At 34.9% G+C, this 18,622-nt stretch overlaps 2 protein-coding genes and 1 pseudogene across 3 annotated transcripts; 2 read left to right on the forward strand and 1 right to left on the reverse strand.

Moving 5' to 3' along the window:
- Nucleotides 1-200: 200 nt before the first annotated feature.
- LOC123204910 lies at nt 201-714 on the forward strand (annotated as a pseudogene).
- Nucleotides 715-2,136: 1,422 nt separating this feature from the next.
- Nucleotides 2,137-5,221, forward strand: LOC123204676 (RNA-binding NOB1-like protein). Of its 2 annotated transcripts, XM_044621460.1 has the most exons (6): nt 2,137-2,533; nt 2,854-3,642; nt 3,736-3,973; nt 4,264-4,432; nt 4,674-4,793; nt 4,913-5,221. In XM_044621460.1, exons 1-6 carry the CDS (start codon nt 2,206-2,208, stop codon nt 5,057-5,059), a joined length of 1,791 nt encoding a protein of 596 aa, XP_044477395.1. In that variant the 5' UTR covers nt 2,137-2,205; the 3' UTR covers nt 5,060-5,221. The 2 variants fall into 2 exon arrangements, with proteins under 2 accessions (XP_044477395.1, XP_044477393.1); XM_044621458.1 differs by having other exon boundaries at nt 2,854-3,973.
- A 2,201-nt stretch (nt 5,222-7,422) lies between these two features.
- On the reverse strand, nt 7,423-12,918 carry LOC123203828 (myosin-11-like). The gene is made up of 9 exons (XM_044620273.1): nt 12,596-12,918; nt 11,995-12,195; nt 11,783-11,905; nt 11,576-11,613; nt 11,376-11,484; nt 8,884-11,124; nt 8,496-8,648; nt 8,046-8,137; nt 7,423-7,934 (listed from the first exon to the last, which is right to left on the reverse strand). Exons 1-9 carry the CDS (start codon nt 12,671-12,673, stop codon nt 7,688-7,690), a joined length of 3,282 nt encoding a protein of 1,093 aa, XP_044476208.1. The 5' UTR covers nt 12,674-12,918; the 3' UTR covers nt 7,423-7,687.
- Nucleotides 12,919-18,622: the final 5,704 nt, after the last annotated feature.

The raw sequence follows: 18,622 nt of genomic DNA on the forward strand, positions 1-18,622 counted from the left end.
GTAGTCCCCCTTTTAATATCGCACCCTAGCTTCGTTGACATGCGCCCGTCCTGGAGCAACTTCCTACCCATGAAAACATATACTTCCCTTACTTGCCATGCTCCACAAACTTAGGGATGTTACATTCATCCTCCTACGGCCGGGAGTTACATCACAGCCCTTAATGTAAATATTAACAGTGAAATCAATGAATAATGTGAATGTTAATAATGCAGGCGAATTCCGCATCTGGAATGGCTGTAAATGATGAGTGTAAGCTGAAGTTCTTGGAACTAAAAGAAAGGAGGAGCTACAGGTTCATTGTGTTCAAAATAGAAGAAAATATTCAACAAGTTACAGTTGAGAAGCTGTGACAACCTGATGAAAACTACGATGGAACACTGCTAGTTTGCCTTCTAATGAGTGCCGCTATGCCGTCTATGATTTTGATTTCACAATTCAGGAGAATGTTCAGAAGAGCAAGATCTTCTTCATTGCCTGGTACGTAAATCAATCAATTCATCCACCAAATCGAATAAAAAATATATTTACAAAACGATCCCATTTCTGAAAATTGCTTACAGGTTCCCTGATACATCAAGAATAAGGAGTAAAATGTTGTATGCCAGTTCAAAAGACAGATTCAGGCGAGAACTGGACGTTGTTCAAGTTGAGTTACATGTCACTGATGCCAGCGAGATGAGCTTGGACATCGTCAAGGCACGAGCCCTCTAAGCAATTAGGGCCATTTTTCTTCTTTGAATTGCCACGCATATGCATGCATGCACGCATGCCTTAAGCTTCAAGCCTTGAACATTATTTGCAGCTTTAATGGCGGGGCTCTATCTCTCTGTCTGTTCATGCGAGTCATGAAGGCTTGATTCCTTCATTTTTCACAACAACGTTTGTACTTTGTTCAACAAGGATTATTATCAAATCCTTATTCTCAGCACAATTTTTTTTTTTTTTTCACTTTTTGCTTTTTTCATATAATTTTTGCTGCTTCTTGTAATACTTCTTATTAAGGAACTTTGTCATTTCCCCTTATACATTTATAGTACTTTTAAAGGTAAATATTTCATTTTTAACCTCACACTTTTCCAATATCTTAAAACTCAGTTTGAGCCAACTGGTTAAACCAGTTCAACTATAACCCAATGATGATCAGTTTAATCCAGATTAATGTTTAAATTTATATTAATCATTTTGTTATTATACATCATACTATCATGTCATAATTCTATTAGTATAGTCAATTTGGTCTAAATTGATGTTTAAACTTAATTATATTAACCATTTTATTAATATGCATGAAGACTAACAAATTTTGTGATTAATGAGACTCCAACTAAGTTCATTTAGTAAAAAATATGCATTACATACCACCAATCTTACTTATTTGTGCAAGTGAGGCCTACTAGACTGTATCACGTTAAAGGAGGTTCGAATGATTTGATTATTTGCTATGAGATAACCCTAATAATAAATAAGTCACTCGAGTTTTGTCCCTTGATTTGCCTTTATATTATCTTTATTAAATATCGTTATACTTTTCATTTAATTGATTAAATCATTAGTCAAATTAATCAAAACTCAAACTAACCTTAAGGTAATGTTTGATACAATATAAAAACATTCCGTTTTTTTGTGTGACTTTCATAAATTAATGATATTTTTATTTTTATTTTTTTCAATTTTGATTGAAAAAATACGAAAAAAAAATTGATAAAACTAAACGACGCGGTATCTAGACAGTAAAATCAAGTTATAACGAATTGATGATGTAACATTTAAATGTTTTGTAGTCTCTGTTATGGTTGTTTTAGTGTTAATTAAGGTGGTTTTTAAGGTTTTTGTTGCTCTTTTGTCTCTTTGGAGGCGAATTTTTTACTTTACTCTTGGGTTCTTGTATTCTTCAATATATATAATTTTTTGTTGCTGTCTTATCTCCTATCTTGCAAACACAGAGATAGTACGATAAGACAAGCTTAGTTAAGATAAGAAAAGTTTGGGTTGTTTTGTTTTTTTTGGGTTTTCCCTTTTTATACATTTACTTACCAAAAAATAAAAAATAAAAAGTAAAAATTAACGATGCAGCATGCAAGTTGAACGCGCCACTTCAGGGGGGGATACAAACGACATCGTTTTTCACTAGGGTTTAACAAACAGTATATAAAGTATATCCCGTCTGCTTCATTCCTTGCTTCTCGCTCTCTAAGCCTAACAATGGAGGACTCAACTGCGAAGTCCAGTCCATGCTGGAGTACTATAGTGAAAACACAATCGCTACAAAGCGCTGAAACGAAGAGCCAAGCCCTACCAGCGAGCCAGCTCTTAGCGCAAAGCTGCAAGTCCACGCATGGATTATCCATGGCTGTTATTGACGCGAATGCAATTATTCAAGGTGCTCATAATCTTTCCGATTTAGCTGAAAAATTCGTCACCGTTTCCGAAGTCTTAGCTGAAATTCGAGATCCCGTTTCCCGCCACCGCCTTAGTTTCACTCCCTTCACTATCGAGTCCATGGAGCCCTCCCCTGATTCCCTCAACAAAGGTAAACAAGATACAAGAAGTCCTATGAAGCGCTTTTTTTTCTGGAATAATTTGAAATATTTTGTAGAATAGAATAGTTGTTGAAGGAAAAAAGTTTTTTTTTTTTTCTCTTTCGTTGCAAAAAAAGAAAAACTTGAATATTTTATCGGAGATATTTTAAGATATTAACATTATTGAGATACAGCTTAATTTTTTACATGAATCTTAGTATTTAAAAGTTTTTTTTTTTAAATAACAAATGAAATGCCCCTTGGATAATATAATTTGGGTAATATGGTTCTCGAAGTAATTTTGCTTATTGTTTTTGTTTTATTTGGATAGTTATAAAGTTTGCAAGGGCGACGGGTGATTTGCAGACACTTTCTGATGTTGATTTGAAATTGATTGCTCTGACTTATACGCTGGAGGCCCAGATCCATGGAACTAAGCATTTGAGGGATGCGCCACCCCCTGTTCATACTGTTAATGTGAAGAGATTGCCTGAAAAGGATATGCCGGGTTGGGGGTCTAATGTTACCAATATAGAAGAGTGGGAAGCCTTGGATATTGATGTTGAGGATAAGTTAAATACTGACTCAAGAATCCTTCCTTTGAAAGACTTGAATTTGAATATCGTTGTTGCAGATGATCAGTCTGAGAATGGTTCTGCGGGATTCCAAGGTGAAGCTCATTCTGAAAATCAAGATGATGGTGAACATGGTTTGAGGAGACCTAGGAGATATTTGCCAAACAAGAAAGAGATAAAAATTGAAGGCAAGAAGATGGTGGCAGATGGAATTGATGCATCGCAAGGACAATTTGATGATGATGCTGGTGATTGGATGCCTGCTGTCAGCCGAAGTACTCATAGAAGATATCTCAGAAGAAAAGCTAGACGTGAATATTATGGGACATTGTCTGAGAAAGATAGTCAGCAAGAAATTGAGATGAATAATGATAGCAACAATCTTGAGGAAACTAGCAATGCAGATCAGCAGCTGCATCTGGGCTCTGAAGGGACACATGGAGGCAATGGGATGTCTGAGGAGAGTGGCAGTGAAGAAATTTCCTCAATTTTAAAGCAAATGAGGCTTGAAGAAGATTCATTGAATTCGATTCAGGAAGAGAAAGATACAGATGTTTCTTCTGGTAGGCTTGATTCTGACAGTTTCCCAGTTTTGGAGGCAACATGTGATGTTGATGCAAATATGATTGGTGAAGCAGATGAAGTTGATAGTATCAATGAAGATTTAAATCAATTGGAGTTTTCAAGCCAGACCAATGAAACTGTTGATACTTCACATAGGGATGATGCTAGCAGTGAGCAGAGTTGGATGTTGAGATCCTTGTCTGAGTCAAGTGTAGGCTGTGTAACTGGTGACTTTGCCATGCAAAATGTTATTCTGCAGATGGGCTTACGACTGCTTGCACCTGGAGGGATGCAGATTCGACAGTTGCATAGGTATATTGTTCATTTGCATATTCTTCTAACTACTGATGACATCTTCTGTTATATTCCACTTGTTAAGGTCTTCTTATATAAGCTTGATGTTTCATGAATGTATCAAGATTATGCCTTTCTGATAAATTAATGAAACATATATTATCAAGTAGGTTAGGCATGCTTCAGAAAGGTGTTTCAATAGCTGAACAATTTTCCTTTTTTTTTTTTTTTTGATCTCTCAAAGATGACCCCCCACCTACCCAAGGAGCTGAAATGCATATTTCTTTTGACACTGTTTTCATCTGCAGGTGGATATTGAAATGCCATGCCTGCTATACCCTCACTGCTGAAATTGGGAGGATATTTTGTCCCAAGTGTGGAAATGGTGGCACTTTACGTAAGGTAGCTGTAACAGTTGGGGAAAATGGAATCATGTTGGCCGCTTGTCGCCCACGCATTACATTGCGTGGTACAAAAGTATGTATACCGTGACAAACTAGCAGCAATGTGGTTGTGTTATCTCTTCTGAGTTTAAAATTGAGTCTCTTGGGCCTTATATTTACTTTATGTACCATGTTGATATTGTGATTTGATACCAATATGCCTGTATACATGCACAGGTGTTCACTTATAAGTGTGCTCTTTGTGTGTTATTTTTCTATAATTTCTTTTTTAACCATTATCACCCAAATGTAACATTTAAATTGGGTTTGGACAGTTTTCTCTACCTTTGCCTCAAGGTGGAAGGGATGCTATTACCAAAAACCTCATATTACGTGAAGATCAACTTCCACAAAAGTTTCTCTACCCTAAGACAAAGAAGAAAGTGAACAAACAGGTTAATTTTTTTCATCATTGTGATTGTCTTCTGTTTGAGCTCCTCCAATTTCCACATCTGTTAAAATCAAGTTTTTGGGTTGAAATTACCCTGACATTGATCTTTATTTCATAACCCAGGGCGATGAATTCTTCACTTCTGATGATGTCTTCAGAAGTCATACTGATAAAAGAGCTCCTCTCCAACCTCCCATTAGAAAGGCATTAGCAGTTTTCGGTGGAAAGAGGAATCCAAATGACAATCATTACTCCCGTACTATGCACTAAGTTTGGCTTAATTTTTGTTGTTTATCCGACTTTGGTAATTTGGTTTGGCAAGTTTTGTCCTACCTATAATGAGTGTATTATAAAACTTTTTTTTTTCCCTGAAAATTGAGAGCAATTCTGATTTTATAATATGCTGTTATTATTATGGTTGGCCTAGGCGAAGCAAAGTGCCTGTGTTCTTGTTAGCCCTGAACGGCTAGAAATGTTACCTTTTGAAAGTTAGGTATTGAGAGGACATTGCCCTCGGCATTTTTCATTGAATGTACGCTTAATAAGTGTGCCAATGAATTGAACAGCTACGATAACCTTGAACCTACATCAGCATGACATTTATAATGGCTCGGATTCAGACTTTTCATTTTAACTTTAAGATATGTAGTAAAACGATATCGTTTTGTACTGTTTAAGAATATAACATTGATGCAAAATGATACCATTTTGAATGAGCCAAAGTGATTTCGTTTTATCCATTTGAGAGCCTAATGAGATAAGCATCTCCATAGCTTGAGGTCAAGCTCCATAGTATTGCATACCCACAGTTTGAGCTTGAGCTCAAACTTATGGCTGTCTGTTTAGAGATAAAACAAGCTGAGTTGGCAATTGAACTCGAATCAATTCGGTACAGATACACTCTTAGATGAATTCTATGTTAAAACTTCATATAATCTTTTGATAATAAACAAAGATATAATAACACTGTCATACTGTTACAGTAAAAAGCTTTGAGTCTTTCTTTTTTGTTTTAATGAAATCTTATATTTGGATCACTAAAGACTACAAAAACAGTGAAAAATGTTACATACGAACTCTAGCTATTTAGACTTTCCCAGTATTTCTCCTCCCAATTCTGCACATGCCTCATTGCATCAACATTTCTCGTTCTGAAAGAATCAAGACATTGAGTCTCATAAGGAGGCAAAATGGTGCATGGATTTGTAATAGAAGGACCCTTCACCAATGTTTCAAACATCAACTTCTCCTGCAATCCAGTGGCCGGACAAGCCATGGTCTCTGAGCATACACCAACGGCTCCTCCAGGTACCACAGCCCTGAACTTCAAAAGCTTTGCATACTCGTTAAGTAAATGAAGCATGTAATCATATACCAAGTCCATTTTCAGTTCTTCCTGGATAAAATTGCTGGTTGCTTTTCCAATCTCTTGTGCCTGCAGCAGAATCATATATATACATGGGTATGGCATCTATTTCTTTATAATTATAAGCTCTTGGTTATGCGTGAACAAGAACTTCCACGATGGAAAGTATAAGTTAAAAGTGGATAAATTATAGGGTCCGAATATAAATAATATAAATTAACAAAGTCAGAAAGGAGACGAGTAGAAGTCCTTTTAATTGCATCATACTTTTTATAATCATTTTCTTATAAAAAATTAAGTATTGTAGATTAAATTGCAGCTCATGTAAAGGAGCATGAACTCACTGTTATTGGAGATGTGTATGCGGTTTTTCTGTAGCTAAAAACCTCAATAAAATAGGACAATTTGAAAATAGTCAGTGTATTAGCGGATAGGTACTTAGGGATAGATTCCAGTCTGATAATTCAGTTCAAAGTTTAAAGGTTTCTTAACACTTCATCTCTTCAATATTACTCTTATTCTCTTTAACGATATTGTTTATTAGCTCGAATAAACTCTGACTCGAGTAATCTAGATTTACACTAAATAATATACAAGTAATTATTAAACTCTGTCATTAAATATCTAATAATCTAACAACCTACATTGAACCTGTTATTCATATCATAACTCATAATATATATTGGACAATCTTGTATGAATACATTAAACTCATTTTTACAAATTTTTTAACAGATAAATCATACAAGAAGAAAAGAAAGGAAATAGCGTATCTTCATCTTAAATAAGTCTGTAGAGATCACTTGTGCATAGGAAAACATCAGGTTGGTTTGTTTTTGCGTGTGTGTGTGTTTTTTTTTTTTTTTGAAGGGATCTCAAATCCAATTTTGTAGTTGATTCAAGCCAAAACAAGTTCAAACAAGAGCCAAATCAAGTTCAGTGTAAATCCAAAACAATCAATTCAAGATCAAGTTCAACTTGCTCAATTGACAATAAATTCATCAAAGAAACCACTGGAAAGCTATTTTAAAAAAAAGAAGAAAAATTATTATACATGAAGAAGAGAAAATGAAAAATCACTAAAGAAAATGAATTTATCAAAGAATTTTCAATGACCGGATTGAGTTAAACAAGCTCGACTCAATCTTGAGCTGTGACTATCCTTAACTGAACTTGGCATATTCAAGCCAAACATCGATCTGAGCTGAGCTGCTAGCTCAGATCGAATCCACTGCTATTGTTATGAGTAAATAGTGAATAGCTTGCATTGAATACCAGGAAAAATGAATGAATATATACAAATGATAAAACTTCACATTTCAACCAAAGGAAAAAAGATACAACATGAATAAGACAATGAAGCACAATTACCTATGGAAACTACAAGGTAAACTTGTATAGGATTTGTACAATTTGATTTATTCACTCTGACAGAATCGCCATGTCTATGTTTCTTATTTCCTTCAGAGGGCATGCATGCACAGCTGCTGCAACGATACGTATATTGGTTTCAGTGTATAACAAGGAAACAGTTATTTGCTCTTCTTGGCATTCTTGAGGTTCCGTACTGTCATCACAAGCTTTTGTCTTTCACCTTCTACCTCAGCAAACTTGAGACTTATCTCTGAATATCTCTCTTGCATATCCTTCAGCTCACTTTCCATAGTTCTATTTTGTTCCTTCAGAGACGCTAGTTCAATTAACAGATCGTTGTGGTTGCTGTTTTTTTCATTCATGGTATATGGTTCGAGCTCTTCCTCTAATAAATTATCATTGTTGCTGCGAAGAACAATAATGATCAGTATTTTCCCATAAAAAGATACAACTTTTTGTTATCATAATATCAAAACAGAGATGCAGAAAGCGGTTTTTCATTCCTCAAGTCCTTACCTATTGAATGGTGGCCTGATATTTCCATTTTCTTTGATCAGGCATGATGAACTGCTCAGAACTTCGGCTGAGCTTTTCATTTCTTCAGTTACCTGTGTCACAAGATCAAACATTGCACAACTTAATGTGGAAGTTTCACTTTGTAGCATTAATAAAGCATGTATAAGAAGTTCAACTTCAAAATAAACTCAGGACTGCAAAGACATTTATCAGAAAGGAGATTGCTCAATCCACGGGATATGAAGATTTAGACAAGCCCTTAAACCATGACAAAAACAACTGAACAGGGTAAACATATTTTGTCATGATTTAATGTTATAGAGATATTATTAGTTCAGTTTGATGTATGTCCCCCAAAGAGCATACAGTGATTGCAATTACTGTTAAATTTTCTGTTTTATGCTCATATGCATGCTTCTGAAACATTAAATAAGTTATAAAATTAACAACCTTTTCAAATGATAATTTGCAGAAACTGCTATTCTGACTGAACTCTTCCACTCTGGACTCCAATTCTTCAATTTTGTTCTTAAGATCCTTTTCCTTCTCTAAAAATGAATTTGTTGAGGTCTCCAAAGCAGTCTCCTTTAATTTTATTTGTCCCTGCCAAACAAAGTAATTATCAGTACCCAGTTCACCATTTCCATCACAATTATAGTAAAAAGTGAAGAAACAAATTTGAAAAGGTTGTGCAGGTAAGTGCAGCAATGCCAGGATCATCTATTTGTTGTGATAAACATTGATAAATTTAGACGCCCACACAAATTTTGCAGTTAAGACAAACACAATCAACAAAAATATTCAGATTCATATAAACTATTTTGAGTAATACATTTACCTCAAGTATTTTAATCTTTTCTCTCAAACTGGCAACCTCTTTACATCCTTGAGCAACTGTAGCAGGTTTATTGTTTCTTAGAGTACTTCTTGTTACATCAGAAACTGATCCTCTTCTGTTGCCATCCTTCACTTTTTTCTCTAGAATGGTGAATGCATCTTCCTTCTTCTTAAGGTCACCCTTTAACTGAAATACCTGCTTTCTAAGCTTTTCTTTCTCTAACTCATCCTCATATAAAGAATGTTTCAAGTCATTACACTGAGATTTGTGCAGTTCAAGCTCTGATTTTAAGAGTTGAAATGCTGCCTCCTTTTCATCCTTGAGATGACTAACTCTCAGTAGCTCCTCCTGTGACTTCTCTGCTTCTTTCTTCACCAAAGCAATTTTACTTACCAGTTCATGTCTCTGCATATTCCCTTTTTGTAAAAGCAGCTCACTTTCCTCAACTGATGTCTTCATTTCTTCCAGCTCAATTCTCAAACTTTCTTTCTGTTCTGCTTTTTCAGAGAGAAGATCATTATTTGTCCTGAGTTTCTCAATCTCAGATTTTAACTGCAAAATCTCCATGGTGAGAGTCCCACAAACTTCTTCCTCGTGCTTCTTTTGATGTTCAAGCTGCTTAGATATATGGTCAACGTCCCCCAACAACTGCTCTATCTGCTCTGTTTTCTTATTCAACTGGTCAGAAAGTTCATAGAGTTTTGTCTCATAATCATCTCTAGCTGACAGAAGCTCTTCACATGAATTCTTGAGCATTTCTTCAAGTTGGCTTTTCTGCATGCGTAATTCACTAGCTTCTGCAATGGCTTTCATGGCCACCTTCTCGTTTGCATCAAAAGTAGAGGCCATTTGTGCAGAGAGCCTTCTAAATTCTTCCTGTAGCCTTTCAGCTGTGGTAGCATTTTTCGATCTTGTCTTTCGCAAGGCTTCCTCTGCTTGAATTGCTCTTTGCTCCTGCTCAACTTTGGCACGTGTCACAGCTTCCAGATCAGCTTGGTATGCTAGTCCCTGCTTCTCCAAGTCTTCCTCCAAGTCCTTGATATGGGCTTCAAGTTCTTTTATGGTAGTCAACGAATCAGAGAAATCTTTTGATTGCTTCTCCAGTTCACTCTCCAGATTCTCAATTTGGGTTTCAAGTTCACTAATATTAGCGAATGAAGAAGAGCATTCATACTGCATCTTCAGTTGTTCTTGCAGCTGACTTTGCTCTAATTTATATGAGATGTCATGATTTTCTTGCTTCAGTATCTCATAGTCAAGGGCAAGCTGCTCCATTTGCATCTCTAGTTCATCTTTATCTCTTCTAGATATCTCTATTTCACTGTAGAGGTCTGTTACCTTTTGTTCCAGCAGGTATGTCTCATTGGCATCTCTGTGTCCCTTAACAAGCTCTTCCAGCACCTTTTGCTCTTCATCATCATCACTCTCACTCCTAAAGATGTTTTCCCTCAATTCTTCCACATTATCATGGGATCCTGATTTTTTGGAAAGATTGGATGTCTCCATGTTCTTCTGCTCCAACATTTCATCTAGGTCTTTTACGGCAAGCATTAACTCAGAATTTGATTCCTGTGTCTTCTGTAGTTGTATCCGTAGATTTGCATTGAGGTCCTTCTCATATTGCAGTTCTTGTCTGATTTCTTCAACAAGAACCCATGGATCCCTGCCCTCAAACTGCAACTTGTTTTTAACTTTAGCTTCATCCATACGCTTCTGAAAAGCCTTTAATCTCTCACATTCTGCCATTAGTAGATGTCTCTCCTCTTTCAAGCTGACAACTTCCCTGGATAGATCATGCCCCCTTTTGCTTTCTTTCACAATTTGCTTTCTCAGCGTCTGTAATTCCAACTCTGACAAATCTGCCTGCCTTGTTAAAGCAGCAAGCTCAGACTTGAGTTTTTCAATCTCATCATCTGACACTTGCTGAGACCTTTCTCTTAAAAAAGTGTCTTGAAAACCATTTGTGGAGTCATCAGTACTTATTCCATGATCTGAGCTGACTGACCACTCTGATTGTGATCTCTGATGCTCTTCACAGATTGTTGTTTGGTTATTTTCTGTTGGTTTATTTGGCACTGCAGTGTGGCTCAGGGATGATAGAAAGCTACTGGGGGCCTGGTCTCGGGGGGTATTGAACCCAGAACCACTCTCAGAACTTGACAATGTAATGTCAGATCCACTGGACACTCTGAAGTTGCCATTCGATTCAGCATTGACGACAGTTTTACTTGGAGGTTTATCCTATGACACAAAAAATAACACAGAAGAAACATACTTTTATCACTCTTTTTCATCAGAAAATATAAGGGGAAAATAGTGCTAGTTCCCAAGAAACAAAACTAACTGTCAGAATTTTCAAATCCCACAGCCACCAATCCACCTCTTGTCTTCCTCACTCCCAACACATTGCCCCTTACAGAAAATATGCATTACAAAATAAATAAATAAATAAAGAAAAGAAGAAAAGAACATAGCACAAGATGAGATCTTACTTCTGTAGAATTGTTGTTATTGCTTTCCTCAGCTTCACTATTGCTTAATTGGTTCCTCAGACTCCTACTTTGGTATTTACCGCTTGCATCTTCACTTTCCTCTGTTTCTCTGAAAAGGTCCTCAACAAGACCAAAATTTGCAATCATAATCTATAAACAGCTTGGGATAGTAAACAATGTAAATACGATATTCAGTTTACCTTTGATCAACATTTTCTTGAACCCTTTGTATTGAGACCTGCCAAAGGAAAAAGGCAGAGTTCAGTTTGGCACTTCGCTCAACATTGCAAATTAGCAACATTAACATTCAACTGTAATGGCAAGCAGAGGTCACATGATAACTTTTGAAAATCTTCCAAGGTTATCTCCTGTGAATGACATAAATATGAGAGAGAGAGAATACTAACATGCAAAACTGCTTTTGACCGTGAATTATTTAAGGGAAGGGATACAGTAGAAACTTTAGTTGCCTCAGCATAGTCAGCAAAATCGATCGAAACTTCCCCAAGAAAACCAGCTTTTGAGGATCCCTTCAACAACAGACAAGTTCAAATCTCATAAACAACCACTTGATAAAAAATTATACAATTAAACATAGAAATTTGGCAATATCTCTTACAGTTGAGAGAATGAAATTGTATATTCTTTCACTGATCTTCCCGGTTTTGAGCTCCCTAGTAAATTTAACAGTCTCATACATCGGATTTTGCCATCGACAACATCCATTTTCGATTATAGCCTTCTCTGATCTTACCATTGGCTTTCCCACATCCCCAGGAACTACAGATATCATCAATGCATTTTCCCCCAACAATGCCACCTGTTTATTCAAGAAACCACATTTAACATTCCTTTGATCAATTTAACATATTACATAAATTAAAAAAAGAAAAAATCTTTCCCATTCTTCTTCTACACTCCATTGAATTGCCATTACAATCCATCAAAAGAAAAAGAAACAAAATTGACATTCTCCTTTTTCAAAGTCGCTCTGTTTTTTCCCCCCTTTTAAATGCCAGCAAGATGACAATTTCCGATTTTCTTTTCTTTAGCCACATTTTCTCAGAAACCAACCAGAACCCAATTCAACTTAAAACATCCCCATTATCATTATTAAAAAAAAAAAAAATCATCTTCAACAAGCTCCAAATCTGAAACCAAAAACATATAATATTAACTGGTTCGAAAAACAAAATTTTGGCCGTTCAGAAGCATGTTACCTGAGTTGCCTGAAACTGCAACTTGAAGACAGCTTTGAACCTGTTCTTGTCGGACCTCCATCTAGCTGACTTGAACATCTTATCCGGAGCTCCACCGTGAGACCCCAAAACTCACAGGAGCTCCGGAAAAAACCGCCGGAAAATCACCATTTACAGTATCATTCGATCAAATGCTGACCACTCACAGCAATCAAACACAAATCACAGTATAAAAAATACAATGTAGCGGTCGAGAGTCGTTGGAGAAAAACTACAATCTGAACTCGGCGAGCGAGCCAGAAGGTCAAAGAGTAGGAAGTGTGGAAGATAACACTGAAGCAGATCTAAAGAGAAAAAGCTCCTATATGTAACGAAGACGTTTTACAGATAGATGACACGTGTTTTTATTTTATTTTACTTTTAGGCAAAAAAAAAAACAAAAAGAAATATAATAGTTGAGTGAAGCTTCTGAGGGAATAGTAAATGTCTGCTCTCGATTTTACATGTATACCCCTTACACTATAATATTTTTTTTATAATTTAACCAACCACATCAGATAATTAAAATTTTTAATTTAATAATTTATCTCATAATATTTAAAAAATTAATAATAATATATGAAAGATATTTTAAATTAAAATTTAAATAAAAAATAATATTGTGGCCAAAATTTTATTTGAATTGGCTTTTTTTTTTTTTAGGGTTTAAAATTTGAATTGATCACATTAAATAATTAAAATTTTTAGTTTAATAATTAATTTTATAACTTTTTTTTAAAAAATTAATAATAATATATGAGATACATTTCAAGTTAAATTTGAACTGTTGCTCGTTCCTTTTTCCCCGCAAATATTGATGCATGAATGAATGAATCCACCATAACGGCAGATTGTACCTTCCGTTTTGTTGTTGGTGGTGGTGGTGTTGGAGATTTTGAATTTTATTCAACTATTTAATGCAGAACCTCAAGGAAAATTCAAAATCTTAACTTGGCTTTGAAGGAGATGATGATCACAGGGTGGACGGACGTGAGAGAGAGAGAGAAAGAGAGAGAGCGTCCATGTGAGTGAAGGCGTGCGTGTGCAGTTACCAGAGTCGGCACCACCAATTCCACATTCTTCATAAAACTCCCACTTTTATTGGTGAGGGAACATCCCATCTGTCAAATGTTTATTTCTGTTGATGCTTAAAATTCTAATACAGGACAAGAGATAACGTTGTAATTATATAAAGATATATATTTTTATTGTAATTATGTTATCCTCTTCGCCTTTGTTTGGATGATAACAAGCCGTTCAAATGAAAATGACTCATTTGAACAAATAATTTGTCATCTAAATGAATAAATAATGTTGAAGGAGATAATTAAAAAAGAGAGACATCATCAGAAAAGTGTTAAAGAAGTCATAGATCGTTAAAAAATTCATTAAAAAACTAAAATCCTATAGAGATATATGTAATTTTTTAAAATTTAAATCTGAAAAAAAAATTAATTTTTAAAAATTAAAGAAAAAATAAGATAAAATTTTATTTTTAAAAATTATTAATTTTAATAATTTATGTGTGGGTTTTTGATTTTTAAAAACTCACACTAAACTTTGGGCGGAAAGAAGTCCTTTGAGCTTAATGATATATATCTTATCTTTACATATTACTCCCGTAACTAATCGCTTTCTTGGCAAGTTCTGTCGGTCGTACATTTTAGTAATGTAAGTTTAAGGGCACAGCGATTTCCATCTATAAATGTCACAAGAATTTTGCAACGCCCAAACCTAACTGGTGGGTCCTTTGCCAAATTAATAGAAACCGCATTTATAATTACAAAAGGTTGGTGGGTAATTTGGTTTGGACCAAGAACTTCATGGGTACTGTCTTCTTCTTCTTCTTCTTCTTCTAATGTCGTTAGTATTTTTTGAAGTCAAGTACATGCAGATTGCATAAGCATGACAGATGGTTTGATCCATTTGAGTTGGTTGTGCCTCAACTAGCAATATCATGTATGTTATAGGACCTCTGTTGGTAGCCATGGCCAACTACATAAATGGGATTATCAGCCTCCCACCATAAATTCAGGTGAATGGCCTATGCAACAACCCCTGCGTTGCTGAGGACCAGCAGCAACTCTGTCAATAGCACGGGCCTCAATCAAGTAAAAAGACAGGTTGGTATATTAAAAATAAACTAGCAAGTCAAGTCATAATCCTGATAGTAATGTGCTTTTGTAATTTTGCCAAGACTATCTGTAGGGTTTAATTCTTTGTAGATCAATACTAACTAAGGTCTTAGTTTAAAATTGATTCTAATTTAATAGAATTAGTTCGAGATTAATAAGTTGCGGTGCAAACTCAATTAAAAAATAATTTTACTATTGATTTAAACTAAGCTGATTCGAACTTAAATGTTCAAATCCTTAACTTGAATTTGACTTGTTTTATGGAAATGGATTTAATTTTTAGCTTAAACTCTATTTATTCAATCCGAGCTCAAAAGTAACTTGAATTGAATATAACATTGAGTATCTACGTGCATTGTGTTGTGCAGTATTATTCAATGAAAAGGAATGACAGCAAATTAATTCCATTCTAAGCCAGAAAGCTAGGAACTCTTTGTCATAACACCAACTTAAGTGTTTTGAAGGAACAAATTAGGGCAATTATTTTAATTGGACTTATCAACAAAATAAACCCTAATTTTGTAAACAAAAATGGTGATGATGGTTTTGAGTTGGAGACAAGACAAGCCTCCTTCATAGAAGGAAAAGTAGGAACCATAAAGATGTCGATGCTTTTTTAATTGGGACTTCTGTGTTTTGTGTGGAATTTAGAGAGGAACAAGATGGTCCTCTTCAACCTAGCCAACTTGGTTTTGAGAGGGACCCTGAATCCAATTCATCATCTTCAATCACTAAATTTCATTTTTAAGCTAATTGGTTCACATCATAACCATATTGAAATTCTGGGCACCCAAGGCTTGGTTCATTCCCAAAGCTATATGTCTAGTTTGAGCTTATTTGAATTCGTGTATAATGTTAGCAAAAGATCGGTGAATATTATCATCATAAGGATAAATAGTATAGTCAACGTAATAAACAGTATTACCAAATAAATAAACGAGTCAATTTTGATCTAAACAATCAAGTTAGAGCTCTAGTTCGAGATCAATTCGTTTGAACCTAACCAATTTGAATCAAATCCACTTATAAGTGTTCACACTAATATCTTCTTATTTGTTTGTATTAATGTAAAAAGACCCTAATCTCCCCAAAATTTACTGACTTAGTGGTTGGATTCTATTTCAAAGAGTGGTCGGACTTTACCAAAGAGAGAGACTAAAGGATATTTAGATTGAATTTCATGTAAGCACTAAACTCCAAAATATGTTAATTGAATTGAGTGAAATCAATGAATTGTGATACCCTTTTTGTTAATATTAATTGATCCTTAATTAATATTCAATATTCTAGAGGACTCAAATTGACTCCCTATGGCAGCATAGGTAGAGAGATCCTTGAGTTTTCTTTTGTTCACGTGAAGACAGGTCCCTTGTATTTTTCACTTTAACTTTTCTTTAAGATGATAGCATCCAAAATAAAGCCGAAAATGTGTTAAATTTGAATAGAAAATAGAAAAGACCACAAAGAAGAAGATAGAAAGAAAGAAAGAAAGAAAGAAAAGAGAGTTGAAATTGAATGATGAGCACACATGAGAGACAACAGAAGGTGCTCATGTGAAGATGGTCGACCCCATGCGTGGAGGCTGTAGCAACACACTCATGTGAAACTTTTTATAATCACATATATGGAAGTGTGGTGGATTTAATCCGAGTTGAACCAAGCTTGAGATTGATTCGAGGTCAAACTAAAACCATAATGTTAAATTTGAGTTCAATAAGAGTTTATGTACAATTTCATCAGAGGGTCATGAGAAGTGAATAATGTTATTAGAGATGGATAAACAGTATTATTGACAAGACAAACAATATCATCGGATGAGTAAACGAATTGATATTAAATTGAAACTCTAACTCAAAATTAACTTGTTTAAACCGAACTCTAAATTTAATTCAAGCTAATTCAGATCGGATCCTCTAAATGAAAGTTGGCAAACATGAAATTTGCTTTGCCTCATTTATCTCCTTGGCAAACTCATCTTCTTTAGTTGAAAAAGTAGCGACAAGAATAGATGCAAAGGCATCATGTATTTCTAGCTGATGCAGAAAAAGCATGTTTAAGTGCAACATTGAATCAACCAAAGGACTGAAAAATCTTAAATAGGACTAACTCGAGCTTAGAAGTGATCAAGGTGAACAATATCATCGAAGAAGTAAATAATATCGTTAGACAGTATCACCAAATAAGCAAACGATTCGATGTTGACTCGAACTATCAACTTAAAACATCAATTTGAAATTGATTTATTCAAATCAAACCACAAATTCAATTCAAGTACTTGGATTATATCCACCAGGACTACCCCTGCTCATGTGCACAGATGAATCCTCCTGAAGGCCAGCCCATAAGGTTGTCTAATGGGCTTGTAGATTCTGGCCCTTCACAACTCATCACTCGATAATTTTTAAGGGGGTCTTGAATTTTTCGTTCACTTAAGCTTGGCACAATCCGGCACAAAGAGATGTGCAATTTTTTTTTTTAATATTTCATGCTCTCTCTAATTGGATGGAATGCACATTGATGAAGAAATAGTTGGCTGTGAAAGCCACATAGAACGCTCCAGATTGCTATCAAGAGTATCCAACTAATTAAGAAATATTTCTCTCCAATGGGGTGAGTTTTGACCATAATTGTTTATGGAATTAATCTAGACCTAATTAGGTCTAGATTCAATCCAAGTTATTCAAACTTGAATTTGGGCTCGGATTACACTAGTTCAAAATATAAAATAAAACTATTTTTGAATCTACTTGAGTTGGGCCTTTGCTGTAGGGATGGATTCAAACCAATCCAGTTTAGCTTGAATTGACATTTGGTTCAATTCCAATCAAATTCAAACTAGAGATTTAATTCGGTAGTTCAACATGAATCCCCCTTCGGTGATACTATATATTCATCATATTAATAATAATATTTATCCTATTAATAATATTATTCATTCTATTGAAGACCTCCAACAATATCTCTGACTAGTATAAATGAATTCAAACTCAAATCTAGTCATTTAGTATTCGAACTGAACTTGAGTTATCTCATGTTCGGGTTCAACTCGACTATCAATTTCAATCCTACTTAGTATGTCAATCTTGACTTAACTTTTTAAAATTCAAATCAATCTTAAATTGATTTTCCTTTGGAATTGATTTGAATCGATTCCAACCTTATACCTAATGGGTACATAATCAACATTCATTAATTGAACCAATGACCTAAATCCAAATTATATAATGCATGAAAGTTAGACCAAATCCCAAACGAACCCTTATTTTGGACAGTTTGATTGTTCGTTTGCTTTAATAATATTAGATGCCAAAAAGTATTAATTTGTCCTTATTGATTTTCCCCAGCACAATGTCAACGATTCGACACTGTTACATTTCAACATGACGTTGAAAGACAATAAAACATTTTGACTAAAAAACGATCACAAGGCTTATCTTTTCAGTCTTCTTATTGGGATAACATTATGATTTTAAATAACATAAGAAAGTATATACTAAAATTAGATTAGTTTCATCCAAAGGTTTGGTGACGAGATTCCCATAAAATCTAGCATTACCCTCGAGGACTCTCGTTCTTCCCAGGACACTTTCATGTAAACTCTACACATATATCACCTTAGTAGATATCAGGGTATATCGGTTATGAAAAATCATCCCAGTCTCAAAAGAACTTATTACTGCATGCAGCCAGTCGCTGAAATGGCTGAAATTAAGATAGTAATTGAGATTTTTAATTGGATTTTAGCCGGCCTAATTATCATTAATTAGCAGGCTCTTGGCCGGCACCGACTTCCTACTTTTTTCACATACACTTTTCTCTCTTGAATTAACTTCACACCCACCAATCTCTACATGTATCTTCTTCACCCACCAAT

This window comes from Mangifera indica, chromosome 20 (genome assembly GCF_011075055.1).
Source record: "Mangifera indica cultivar Alphonso chromosome 20, CATAS_Mindica_2.1, whole genome shotgun sequence".
In the NCBI taxonomy this organism is placed as follows: domain Eukaryota; kingdom Viridiplantae; phylum Streptophyta; class Magnoliopsida; order Sapindales; family Anacardiaceae; genus Mangifera; species Mangifera indica.

Excerpts from the sequence above, each read along its gene's own strand:
- LOC123204676 (XM_044621458.1), top strand. The coding sequence starts at position 2,206 with ATGGAGGACTCAACTGCGAAGTCCAGTCCATGCTGGAGTACTATAGTG. Across the intron at positions 3,974-4,263 it reads CAGATTCGACAGTTGCATAG|GTGGATATTGAAATGCCATG; the intron begins GTATATTGTTCA and ends TTTCATCTGCAG. Across the intron at positions 4,433-4,673 it reads TTACATTGCGTGGTACAAAA|TTTTCTCTACCTTTGCCTCA; the intron begins GTATGTATACCG and ends GGGTTTGGACAG.
- LOC123203828 (XM_044620273.1), bottom strand. The coding sequence starts at position 12,673 with ATGTTCAAGTCAGCTAGATGGAGGTCCGACAAGAACAGGTTCAAAGCT. Across the intron at positions 8,138-8,495 it reads GCAAATTATCATTTGAAAAG|GTAACTGAAGAAATGAAAAG; the intron begins GTTGTTAATTTT and ends CTTGTGACACAG. Across the intron at positions 7,935-8,045 it reads ATCAGGCCACCATTCAATAG|CAACAATGATAATTTATTAG; the intron begins GTAAGGACTTGA and ends TGTTCTTCGCAG.